This window comes from Rhopalosiphum maidis, chromosome 1 (genome assembly GCF_003676215.2).
Source record: "Rhopalosiphum maidis isolate BTI-1 chromosome 1, ASM367621v3, whole genome shotgun sequence".
In the NCBI taxonomy this organism is placed as follows: Eukaryota; Metazoa; Arthropoda; class Insecta; order Hemiptera; family Aphididae; genus Rhopalosiphum; species Rhopalosiphum maidis.
The window spans coordinates 30,710,477-30,724,114 of NC_040877.1; the positions used below are offsets into that span (position 1 = coordinate 30,710,477).

General features: G+C 24.5%; 2 protein-coding genes across 4 annotated transcripts; one reads left to right on the forward strand and one right to left on the reverse strand.

Moving 5' to 3' along the window:
• The first annotated feature begins 3,727 nt into the window (after positions 1–3,727).
• LOC113553199 (ejaculatory bulb-specific protein 3-like) lies at positions 3,728–5,069 on the forward strand. The gene is made up of 2 exons (XM_026956401.1): positions 3,728–4,007; positions 4,679–5,069. The coding sequence occupies exons 1-2, from the start codon at positions 3,815–3,817 to the stop codon at positions 4,879–4,881; spliced, it is 396 nt and encodes a 131-aa protein (XP_026812202.1). The 5' UTR covers positions 3,728–3,814; the 3' UTR covers positions 4,882–5,069.
• LOC113553183 lies at positions 5,018–11,273 on the reverse strand. Of its 3 annotated transcripts, XM_026956388.1 has the most exons (5): positions 11,196–11,273; positions 10,270–10,317; positions 9,122–9,268; positions 8,534–9,018; positions 5,018–5,269 (listed from the first exon to the last, which is right to left on the reverse strand). In XM_026956388.1, the coding sequence occupies exons 4-5, from the start codon at positions 8,883–8,885 to the stop codon at positions 5,052–5,054; spliced, it is 570 nt and encodes a 189-aa protein (XP_026812189.1). In that variant the 5' UTR covers positions 8,886–9,018; positions 9,122–9,268; positions 10,270–10,317; positions 11,196–11,273; the 3' UTR covers positions 5,018–5,051. The 3 variants fall into 3 exon arrangements, with proteins under 3 accessions (XP_026812189.1, XP_026812170.1, XP_026812180.1); XM_026956369.1 differs by lacking the exons at positions 9,122–9,268; positions 10,270–10,317 and having other exon boundaries at positions 11,196–11,249; XM_026956379.1 differs by lacking the exons at positions 9,122–9,268; positions 11,196–11,273.
• Positions 11,274–13,638: the final 2,365 nt, after the last annotated feature.

Below are 13,638 nucleotides of genomic sequence, written 5' to 3' on the forward strand. Positions count from 1 at the left end.
GTGAAAAACATCGGTGCAGTTTGCATTAACAATTTAAATTGTATATAACAGCTAAAGACACTCCATGTTAAATTTTAAAACTCGTTATGTAAAGCTGACAAGATGCTATTATTTGTGTGTGTGTATTTTTTATATTTATAACAGATGACTTTAAGACCTAAAGAGAAAACCAGATATCTTGGCGTGGTGATCATAATAATATTATGCATATTAAATACCTTATCAAGTTTACGAAGTTAATTCGGAGCAATGCTAAATTTTAGGTACATTGGTCATCGGGATAATATGGGTGGTCGCAAACGTCGCCAGGATTATTCGACAGAAACACTAAATAGTATTATAATATTATATTATTCCATTCAAGCTATCCTAAATAAAAACTAAATATTTAAAATCCTAAATAATAATTCTTTGTCTTATAATAAAATATTTAAATGTATGTTTTTCACAAATAAAATTAACATTTTTAAAATAAATTATAGGTACTTTTAAATCGGAAATTTCTTACTCATATAGTTTCCGCAGAAAAAAACAAATTTGAAAATAACTATTTACAACGGAAATATACTTTGAATGATATAAAACCTTTGGGACATGTCTGTCCGTATAACAAATTTTCGAACTTCTGACAAGAAAAAAGATAATATTATTATAATATCAAACATTATTCATTGTTTAAAAAACTTTAAAGCTATTTTTAACCTGTGTTGACATGTTATATAATTATTATTGTCATTCATTTATTACTATACACTTTTAATTCATGGACAATACCAGTACCCGACTAAGGGGGTGCTAGAGGGCTGCAGCCCTATAAAAATTTTGTTCATTAATTTAATTATGTTATTTTAATGTTCACTGTCTTTTTTAAATTACATTTAACAAATATTGAAGTCCCTTAACATTATATTTCCCTGGCCCATATTTCCTAAGTTGAGCTTTGGACAATGCCATACCCAACTAGATTTTAATGTTAGTGTCGGTTGTAAACAATTATCAAATTAAGGTGCAATTAAATTGTAGAATAAATTAACTTGACAAATTTGAATTAATTTCAGAATTAAGAGAGCTCATAAAATAGCACATTTACAACTAGGAAAAAAATTTAAGAAATCAAGATTTTTCAAAATTTTGAATTTTCTTTATAAACATAAACTCCAAGATGTCTACCAAATATATTATCAGTAACTTACCAAGTATACCTTAACATTTTAATTATTTCAGTTTTACGTGTAAATGAAGCTTTAGTAAATTAAAATTAATAAAAAAAACACCTATGAGGTTATGACTTACAAGGCTAAAACTTACTACACAGTAAGTAAGACTTAGCAACTTATCTATAATATCTATGGAAAATAAAATTTCAAGACAATCTTATAAATCCACGATGAAGATACAATCAATGCAAAAAAATCTAGAATAGTTCATTTTTAAAATATACTCAAGTTTTCGAAAAATTAAAATATTTTTTCATTAAACTAAAAAAACTAGAGGACTTTAAATTATGTTCGTTTTTATATTTTTAAAAGATAAAAAAAATAGGTATGATATTTTGTATACATATGTAATATACTATATAAAGACAGAAGATTCAACATATAAAATTTAAAATATTTATACACAATTATTTAGTTTTTGATTTGTGTTCGAAACATTATTTTTTAATAAAGCGCGCTGTGTTTTTATTATCTCCGGTCGGCAGGGCGTCAAATGTCTTAAATCTGACATCTGAATATAGTATATACTATACCCAAAACCGAAGTATTACAATTTTATTTACCGTAAAAGTTAATATTTTATAACATATCATATTATTATTTGGTGTTGGTACATAGGTACTTATACCATCCATATAGAACTATTACATATCAGTTCTTTAACATTTTCAATTAATATAATTATTATACTACTTCAGTGTGATTTTATATTATGTACAAGTATAATTATAAAACAATAACTTTCTGGTAAAGCTATTAAAAAAAACTTTTTTATCAAACGTGTAGGAATAATCGTAAATTAGTTATCATCAATAATACCATTAAAAAACACAGCTATTACTTATTAGGTACTTACTAATGAGTCACAAGTATATAATAAATATGAATTTATGTTTAGTTGAATAAGGACAAATAACAGTATTATACAATAGACTATTATATAATAATTATACAAAATCAATTAAACGTTATTTAGTTGGGATATTAACTCAATTTAGATTCATATCACAAATATAAATATTATTTTGTATGAGAGAAGCTAAAAAGCATAAGTAACTTATGACTAAAAAAAGTTAAAAGGTAAACAGGGAATGTAAACTTTGTAAAATAAAATAAAATTTTGTTAATTTTGCTAAAAATTTAATAAATTATAATTAATTGGTTGAATATAAATTAAAATTAACTAAATATGATGAATTATAATTTTTTAAATTTTATGAAAAAAATAGTAACTTCCATGATGTAAAATGATATAATCACAGACGAAAGTGTCATTGAAGAGTGATTTCTTTTCCATGACATATACCCATACAAATCGAAATGTATAACAAAATAACAAAAAATATCGTACAAACAATATTTATAGATATTAACATATAGTAATATAATATAATATATAATGAAATAACATTTTTAAAAAAAATACGTAATATTACAATGAAATTACTTGGTTGTTTCACATTTTGGGAAATTTTAAAATAATTCATCGATAAACAGGAATCAGGTAAATGACTTTTGAGTAATTGCTATGGTTGTACAAATTATTGTTTCTAATTACAACACTTAATTAGTCAATGTTCCAAAACTTGCTTTAATAAAAAAATCAATTTAAATAATAAAATGGTAAAGAGAAGATGGTGTCATAACTTAAACGCTTAATTTTAAATAAAAAATTACACATAATAAAGTTTAGTCGTTTTTAAGTGTAGTCTCTAGATTACTTCTTTTAACAAGTAACTCATGTTAACTTGAGTATTATTAGTTATTATTAAAGTACATATTTTTAATGTAAAATTATTTACTAATGAAAAATGAAAAATAATAAAATTGTCAAAAATAATTATTATGTTTCATTTTATTCGCCATTAAATCTAAATTGACATTCCTTGATAAACTATACAATGTATACTACATTCATTTATCGTTTTCGATAAAATTAAATCATGAATTTTTTTTTTTATGTGACATTATTATTTTCATATCACTGTCATAACAATGATTATAAAATTACGTAAATTGTATCAAATAAAAATAAAATATTTTTATAATATGTGTAAATACCTAAATTTATAAATTTTTGTCGAAAATAATTACACTAATGAAAAACAATTAAAAGTATATTTGATGTTTGAAGTGTATAATTACTAATTATTATACCAATTATTAATTGTACAAAACAAATTATTAAATAGTTATGTAAGACCAAATGTGTATTAGTTTTATGTTTGTGTGTGTCTAGTTGTTTTCATTTAATAATACGGCATACCTAATAAATGTGATATATAGATGTATTTTATAAATTTTAATTAATCGAGTTCAGACTTATTTTAAAATTGCTTACTATCTATGTGATTTCTATTATAATACCTAAGTGTATTTTTCAAATTTGCTTGAATATAATAATAGGCATGTTATTCAAAACCGGTATATCTCTCCCACTTAAATCAAACTATCTGTACTTCCTCTCTTTAATCTGATCGGCATGGTAATGGTATATAAGGCTATGTAGGTATTGTAGTTTGTTTAGTATTCTCAAATATTTCCGATTCAACCAAAACTAATTTTTGAAGAGTATTTATTCGTTAATACGGATAAAAATGGCTCATTTTAACTTATTTGTCGTCTTGGTTGCGTCGCTGATTTACTTCACAACAGCTGAAGAAAAATACACAACCAAATTCGACAATTTTGACGTGGACAAAGTGTTGAACAACAACAGAATTTTAACCAGCTACATTAAATGTTTGCTTGACGAGGGAAATTGTACCAACGAAGGCCGAGAATTGAAGAGTAAGTTATAAGAACAAGCATATGTTATATGTTTATTTATTTTAATTAGATTATAAAATTACAATCAGTGAAACTAATTTAACCATATTTAATTATATTTTAAAATTGTTAATATCTATAAACGTCTGGAATAATATATGTACTATATGCATTAAATAAATATCAAATAATTATCAATCGTTAAAAAAAAACCAGAACATGTACTATATAAAATACTTTAAATACTTCAGTCTATTACATATTTTTATTTATCTTAAAATCATACCCGAATAACCATTTATCTTGAGTATATTGATATATAATAATGTATTACTCTATACCTAACGAAAATACCTTTAAAAATCAATAAGAAAACACAAACAATAATACTTTTATTTTTATTTACAATAGATACTAACATTTTTACTTTCACATCGAGTATATTATATCAATAAGACCTTGTTGACTCAGTTAGATAACACTTTCACCGGGTGTTGTAATTCTTATTTATCTGGGCCGAATTACAGTATAGTATTTAGAAGTACATAAAGGAAGGTATATATGTATATATGTAAAATGTAGTTTATCCTTATTTCTACCTAGCAATATTAAATTATTTATTTAACTTTGTGTTTATAATAATGTATATAATAATGTATATGTGTTATAATTTTTTGCTTTCTAATTTACAGGAGTTTTACCAGATGCATTAAAAACTGACTGCAGCAAATGTACAGATGTACAAAAAGACAGATCAGAAAAAGTGATTAAGTTTTTGATTAAGAACCGTTCTACCGATTTTGATCGTTTGACTTCAAAGTACGACCCAACCGGTGAATACAAGAAGAATCTCGAAAAATTCGAAAAAGAAAAGCCTACAACTGCTAAACTTTAATCCATCTAAATATTTATTTCTTAAACTTTTCCTATGTACTTTCTATTGTAGTAGAACCAGTACAAAACAAACAATGTTTTTCTGTCTACTTAAGCTATTTTAATATAATTGCATTATATACTTACTACTAAAAATATAGATATAATTATATATTTCTGTTAAAATAAATATTAATTATTTATGAACAACGTGACGTTATTTGTATTGTTGCGAATTGTTTTAACGGTATAAGTAGTTTTGGCAGTCATTTTATTTTTATAAATTGGTTCAACACGATTCCAAAATTCTGGATAGTGTTTTTTCACGTAATTCACAATTCGTCGAATATTGCTAGTCTCTGTTGAGGTACAGCGTTCACAGCCCCTGTTAATTTCTTCGGGTATACTAGCTAGAAAATAAAGTAATATTTTAAGTAGGTATAAAATATTATTGATCAAATACTTATAATAGTATTTAAAAAGAAAACAGGGTTGATTTAATAAAAAAAGATAAAAAAAGATGGGAAAATGGATACCGGTTTGCTGAACAGTTGGTGTCGAGTGGGTTACTCTGGCAGATGTATTAAATTTAAATTTTGTGATATTATATCATTGTAAATAAAAAAAAATTCTGAACGGAAACGGTCAGTTTATATTACTAGGTACATTACATGTTATGTCGTTTGATTACGCTATTAGGTAAAGTAATTTAACTTACTATTGCGAGTAGTAATACAGTAAGCTTGAATTATTTTTTATCGAAAACATTACATTTGAAAATATTATTGTGCATTTAAAATATAATAATATAAGTAAACGTTTTTTGTCGACAACGAATAATGTTTTTGAACTATAATAAAATAATAAATAATCATGACTATTATGAAAGCATATAATGTTTTTTAATTATAAAAAAATAATGTAAATCATTATTCATCGTTTAAATACATTGTTTTATTCAAATTTTAATTTTAATGTCTATAAAAAAGCGTACTTATATATTTTGTTTATATTTTTTTGGTTTCAGTATGAATTACTTTAAATTAATTGTCTACGCATTATAATTATTATTTAGTTATTATTATTATAATTCATAGTCATAGAAAACAATTTACAAGTTTTTTGTCATTTTGATGCATTTTGTCAAAACTTGAACTTTAAATGTTTATAAAAATAAATTGTGAATATTTGCTTTAAATATTTTTACATATATAAAAGATGAACTTATACGAAATATTGTAATAAAACGTCAAGTTTATTAACTGATTGAAATTGTTATCAACATATATTGAAATAAAACTAAAAAAAAAAATTAAAGTTCAAATGACTAAAATATAGCATAAAATAGTCAGAATGTTTTGTAAATTATACTATTTATAGAAGGTGATGATATAAATATTTAGTGAAAATTTCCAGTATATGTGGTTATGAGTTTTAAATTACACAAAAAACCATGATCAATTTTGTCTAATAAATTACCCAAAAAACTAATAAATTATAAAGCAAATTATTTATTGAATACCTAATATACTATATTATAAATATAATTTATATATTTTTGAAAATTCGCCTGATTGATTAACAGATTCTATAAAACCCTGATTTTTATACAATACACATTTAAATTCATTTTATTCTTTGTACAACTTTATTTTTATTCACCAACTTTATATGTAGAATTAGCTAATTTAATTAATACACACTAATTTCATTTAATTTAAAGGCTAATAAAATAAAAATTTAAATATTAATAATAATATATTTTAACTTACTTATAAGTAATATTCGTCTTTTTTTTTTAAATTTATTAGATATCAATTTTTCCAATATTTTTATAATTTAAATTTTATACAACATTATTAAAATATTTTATTATTGTTTTTTTTCTTACTTAATATTAAATGTACTCATTAGTTTATTTCTGTAATTCTAACAGAGGCACTTTTTAGGATTTCACTGGGTATTGGTGGTCTTATTTTTTCCTGTACCATACAAGTCTACTTAAATTTCATGCTGCATCGGTACAGCTAAAATGTAATAAATATACTACAATAATAATTATTGAAAAATATTTTTAAATAATATATTATTTAATCTTTATTGTAGTTGACATAATTTTTCAGTTGTAAGATTATAATCATGATTTAAAATGTTAAGTATATTTATTACTGTCTTATTAAGTTCTTAAGATTATGATAATAAAAATATAAATTTTTAAAAATTAGTAATAATCAATTTATTTTATGTTATTCATTTTGTTAAATATTTAAGAACTTTTAATTTCAAACTTCATATAATTTATTAATTTTCTAATACAATAAAACCTGACTTAACGAACACCTCTCTTAACGAACCAAATGACCAAGTCCCGGCAAAAAGATACGTATTCCGATGTATTTCGACTTGGTTATAACGACTCTTTGTATTACGGACACTAATATTTAACTCCGGTCATTTCATAACGGACCAAAATCTAAATGTAATATCATTATCATATATATGTATACACCACGAAGGCATGAAATGGTGTCAATACGGAGCGCAATTAAGGTACACGTAAAATCATGGCTTACGAAAAAGGGTTTTAACACATAAACAAATTAATTATCTATCACGAGTTGGAAATGACCAAATCGTTCAAGTAACTTACTTGTCTATTAAGACTGAAGACAATAATAAAAATGATTTTTAAGGGGTTAAATATAGGCAAATATTATTGGTTTTTGTTTGTTTTTAGTATATTATTTAATCCTTTAATGTCGAAGAATTTTATTAAATTTTAAATTATGTATAAAGCCATAAAGAAACGAGTGTATTAGATTTACATACAATGATTGTGTAATATTATTTTATTTTATTTGTTTGTTATCACTTCTCAAGCATTAAAAATATTATAATTTATAAGGTTTCTAATAAAATGTTAATACTTTTGTATTAAATTCAATTCTAATTATTTGAAGTTAAATTTTTTTACAATATTTATATAAAATATTCATTTTTAACACTGAAAATGTAATTCAAAATTCCTCATAAGTTTTAATGTTGGAAATAAAAAAAAATTTAGTATAAAGCCACATAACTATTTTTGTGAGTGATTGAAGGTTAAATTTCACGATATTTAATCTTTTAATAACAATTTATCTTGAAAAAAGAAAACCAATAAAATAATTTCAAATTTTGATTGAATGTTTATTGTTATTTTTAGCTGTTACTTAAATAGTACTACCTACTTAATTTTTTTTCTGTAAACAGTTGAATTTTCAAAATATTAGACTAATAATAATTGTCTCTCGAACTCTAAGACTTATAATATATCACTTTACGATAAATTATCGATTATCTGCAGGTATAGTCGGTATAGATTATCTACTTGGTAGATTATCTCTGGTTTTTCATAGAACTACAAGAATTGTGTACATATGTATATGATATAAGAAATAGAAAATAGAAAATAATTACAATAGAATAGTCACTTTAGATAATATCTCAAGTTTCAAGTCCTACCCTAGAAAGTGGTATTATAAGACAATGTTCTGTTTTAACGTGGAAAATTTGCTTAACCGTGGTTTCCACGCCACCCTACCTATTCCGTGGGTAATCAATAGTTCACTTTCACTATAGTTAAGAAAATACCTGCACATTAAGTAACCTTAGTATATTTTACAACGTCATACCTTTGAGCCTCAATCCGACTGCATCGCACGGATCTTCGTTTATGACGCAATAGAATTGTTTCATAGCGTATTTCTCGTCCAAAAGTTTAAGTATGTCAAAAGTGGTAATGAATTCCGGTTTATCGTCATCATCATCTTGTTTTGTATGTCCAAAAAAATTTGTAAAACTAAAAAAAAAACCTTCGTCGCTTTCGACACTATTATCGTCGTAGTTGGCGTCCCTCTTGACCAGATGAACAATATCAATGCCCGGCCTGTCATTAGAATTAGTGCTCCCGATGAATGCGGCGTGTGCCACCATAGTTGTGGTCACGGTCATTAAGATTAAAGAGTACAGGAAAAACGCTGACATGTTTGATGCGGCGCGGCTCTGCAGACGGTGCTGACTTATCGGCAAATAGTATTGTTGTATTATAATACATGTATATTATTTATATATGTATTTATTTTCTGTACTATTCTTCGAAAATACTAATAATCGATATCTGTCAAAAACCAACACAGAAAATTCAATATTACAATTTGTTATAACACAAGGCTTAAGTCAAGGGTCAATATGACAAATTAATAAAATGACGGAAAACGTACAGATTTTTTGTAAACATCGATTGTTGTGTAAAAGGTCATTAGCATTTTTTAGTGTACCAGTGACTGCAACAATATTGTTTAGCTAAACTATCGAATAACCATGATGTTTTAATCGATGGTCCATGATATTCGTTATATGATGTACAACTGCATAATAAAAATATAAAATGTATATACTTATTTATACATTTTTCAATTTTTGAGTAACACTTATATTTTTATTTTGTAAATATTTTTGACTAGATAATTAAATAGGTAATTATCAGAATTGCATTTTTTATGAACAATTTCATCCAATTTTACAATATTAGCTAAGCTATTAAATATATGTAGGTATGATGTATTTCAATGCATGGATACGGCTGGAATAACAGATGTGAATATGGAAATATCATGATGTAAAAACATTTTATTTAATGAATTTATTTTAAAAATGAATGTTTTGATTATTATTACGTGTATACAAATTTAATTTAATTTTCATAATAATATGCAAACCGTTAACCAAGTAAACGTTAGTAGTAAACTGATCTAAAACGAAGAGAGGTGTATATATTTGAATCATCGTAACATAGCTGTGCTTAAACAACTTACGTTTGTAAAATATACATGCACTCTAATAATAAATGAAATTTCTTTTTTAAGTTATAAGGAGAATTTTACAATTATAAAAATCCTCATAAACAACGCCAGAAAAGAACTATTACCATAATTGTAGCAATGCAACTTAATAATATGAAGATCTTCAAAATATGGATTTGATATTTTCAAATATTGATTACATCTGTAAATTAATATTTTATACTAAAAAAAACTCCAAAAAATATAGTGTCTAAAAAATGATTTAGAATGTTAAACTACGTTAAATGAATAAAAATGCTTAAAATAATTAAGAATAATTGCATTAAAACATGTTTTAATAAAATTATACTTGCAAACAACAAATATATGTAACGTTTACAGTGAGAAATCAGATTTTTTAAAAATTAAGATCATTAATATTTATCACATGACCCATATTATGTAATATTTAAGAAATAACGTATTATCAATGCAGTTTAATTTCAATAATTATAATATGTGTTAAATTTCTATTCCTCGAATTTATAGTTTAATAATTATTTATAAAGACTTTTCAAATTACTAACTTGTTTTAGATGATCCTGTATTACCGCACAATCGAACAATTGTACAAACTAAAAACAAATTAACAATACATTTTTTCTGACTATTTAAATAACAAGATATTCTATACATTTAAGTAGATAATTGCATGTATAATACGATAAGAACTTATATGAATTATCACAGAATTACGAATGAGTCATTATTATTACTTAAGTGTTTTTATATTATTTTATTATAATTATTCGACTGATATGTAACAAGCTGACAACTAAGACATTTATATTAACAAGCGCCAAATTCCACTTTTTTGAAAATATGATAGTTGTTTGTTAGTTGATATTTTATCTTTTAAGGTAACAATTGAGTATTGGTAAAAATAATATATGTGATCAAAATATAGATAAATAGGTAAAATATGGACTTTCTGGATTATATTATTATGCTATACACCACATTCGAATGAGAACTGAACAGTTGTCGGCACAAAATTAGAAACATATTGTTAGCAATCATCTAGAATAAATTATTTTTAATTTAGAGTAGTACTTGTATTGAGAAATTAGATTATATACATATATCATTTACATATATATATATATATATATAAGTTTATATTTATAAAATACTTTAGAATGAAAGACAGTTAGAAGTTAGGAGAAAATAGAGGTTGATGTTTCTAGTCGATTTAATATTGATACCAGAATAGCTGTTTAATATTGGTTTACCTACTGCAAAGTATCTATACGGGATTATATTAAGTAACAATACAATATACCATATTATGTAGTTGAAATATTACATTTTCATAAGTAATTTTAATATAACAAAAACCAAATTTGATTTTTTATTAATACATAAGTACTACACAATAATATATATGTTAATGTATAAACAATTATTAATATTTATATTACATCAACTCTTAAATAAACGTTATTTTACTTACACAATCGGAAGAACAAAAATCAAACGTTACTTGTTATGTTTTGTACAATGAACTGATGCATATATGTACGTTTATAAATCATAATGAAAGACAAAATAATTATTTTATAGATAAGAGATAATTATTTAATTTAGTTGACGCATAAAAATAATAATATGTATCCATGTTTAATATACAGTGTACAATGTATACGCTATGGAATAATCGACTGATTTAGAATAACAAATCTGTGGCTTTGTTAAATTGTAAAATTGTATAAGTAATGTGTACATGCTATTTATTTAATAAAAAACAATATAGAAATTCATGAAAAATAATAACACTGATATACTTGAAGCGATAACAGTTTGACAATTATTTATAATAAAACTATTAAGATCAAATTAAAATTAATTCTTGTCAAAATTGTTTCAAATTTTAATTAAAACGTGTTTGACATTTTGTATCACAAGTAGAATATATACCCACGACTTTTGTCTAACTGTTTGTATCGGTTCTTAATAAAGGCATCCATCTGTCAAAACTTAGGGGGTGACAATCATAAAATAAAAAATCTTTTTTTATAACACATAAATATATTTATATGAATATACATACATATATATATAATATATAAGATGATTGATAGACATAGTATTACAAAATACAACCATAATCGATAAACAAAGTACGAGTATGAGTATGTAGGTACATCATGTAGAATTATCATTAGAAAAATTAATTTATTATTCATAACTGAAAAAATTACAATAATTTTTCTAGGGGAAGTGACATGTCACCCCCTAACACCCCCTAATGGGCGCTCTTGGACTTTGGTGCTTATATAATTTGCATTTTGTAATGGAACAAAAAGTGATTGATGTAACATAATTTGTATTATAAAAAATAGAATTGTCTATTCACCTAAAGTTTTTAATATTAATTAATGCAAATTTTGTGAACACCTTAGGTTATGGGGCTGCATCTGAGTTTCGTCTCAAGATCTTTTTTTGCGGCACACGTATTGCGTCCGAGTAATATTTAACGACTACATGAATTGCGTCCCAAGGTAAAAACATTATTTTCCTTCCATTTTATATAGACTTAGAACTTTCAATAGCAAATTATGACTATTGATAGGATAAAAATATTGATTTTTGTCGTTGTTAACAATTAGAAATTTAAAAGTACCTAAGTAAAGTGAATATGTAGGCTTAAATTTTAGGAGTGTAATATAATAATTAAAATTAAAAATAATAAAAAGTTATAAATATAAAAAATTATTAAAAGCTTGAATGGAAAACCTGTTTTTTAAATGTATTTATTGTTAATTGTTATATATACCATCTGTAACTCATAGGTACAATAAGTGTATTAGCTAAAATACAAAAATTAAATATATGAATAATCTTGATTATTATCATTATTTTATACACTATACTTGCTAAGATTCCTGAACATTTTTTATAGGTACGGCCCTGAAAATGGCCTTCGTATATTGATAATAAATAGATAATATAATATTTAATCGTAAAGTATAATCAAAATATAATGAATAATATATATTTATACTATAATATTTATATTATTAAAAAATATAATCATTTTTTTTTTTTTTTTTATATCACTTATTGTTGCATATACTGCTTCCGTGCAGACAGGGCCCCCACATACAATTTTGGGCTCCTGTACTAAATGTTTGTCCATACCCATTTCAAAAAAAATTACAAATAAATTTCAACGAGTCCACGGGCCCTTAAAATAGCCGGGCCCCTGTACTCGTGGTCCATCAGCCCCCCTGTGGGACTCTGCGTGCAGGCATTTTGATGTGCATATAGTCGCTCCGCTGTTTTGCACTTGCACTTCCGTGCTTTACATCTTTATACATACGTACATCGGTCATAATTCTGGGTTTCCAAATTTGAAAATTTTCATGATCTCTGCTGTCTCTCAGAATGAAATTTTGATTTGTGACACATTATGGACTTTAAGAAATCTTTCTTTGCAAATTAAAAATTGGTTTCTACTGTACAAAGCTGAAAAACGGATTTCCTTAAATATGCAAACACAATAAAATGGTAAGTATAAGTTTATATTGATTTACCAAGACCGCCTCACAAAATACGTACTACTTCCGCCGTTAAAATACAAACGCGCTGAACTGCTGAAGAAGTTACATACGCATTATTAAACATTTTCACAACTTTCGGAGCACCATAAATGTCTGGGTAAGATATAGTTGTTTGGGTAATAGTAAATTGTAAATATTTTCACAAATTATCATTCATTACAATAACATATTACATTCATTGACAGTTTTACAAAAATATACAATAAACCCATCGAAGGTAATAACCTAATTACATAGACTTATGATTATAAAAAAAAGTTTCTTTTATATTTAAAGATAATTTCAGTGATTTAAAGAGTTTATTAATTTAACTATACTTTTTAAGTTTATTTA

What these genes read in the sequence shown, in the direction of transcription:
- LOC113553199 (XM_026956401.1), top strand. Translation starts at nt 3,815, where the DNA reads ATGGCTCATTTTAACTTATTTGTCGTCTTGGTTGCGTCGCTGATTTAC. An exon ending in CGAAGGCCGAGAATTGAAGA is followed by an intron (nt 4,008 to 4,678) that starts GTAAGTTATAAG and finishes TCTAATTTACAG; the next exon opens with GAGTTTTACCAGATGCATTA.
- LOC113553183 (XM_026956388.1), bottom strand. Translation starts at nt 8,885, where the DNA reads ATGTCAGCGTTTTTCCTGTACTCTTTAATCTTAATGACCGTGACCACA. An exon ending in AGTCGGATTGAGGCTCAAAG is followed by an intron (nt 5,270 to 8,533) that starts GTATGACGTTGT and finishes TTTATTTTCTAG; the next exon opens with CTAGTATACCCGAAGAAATT.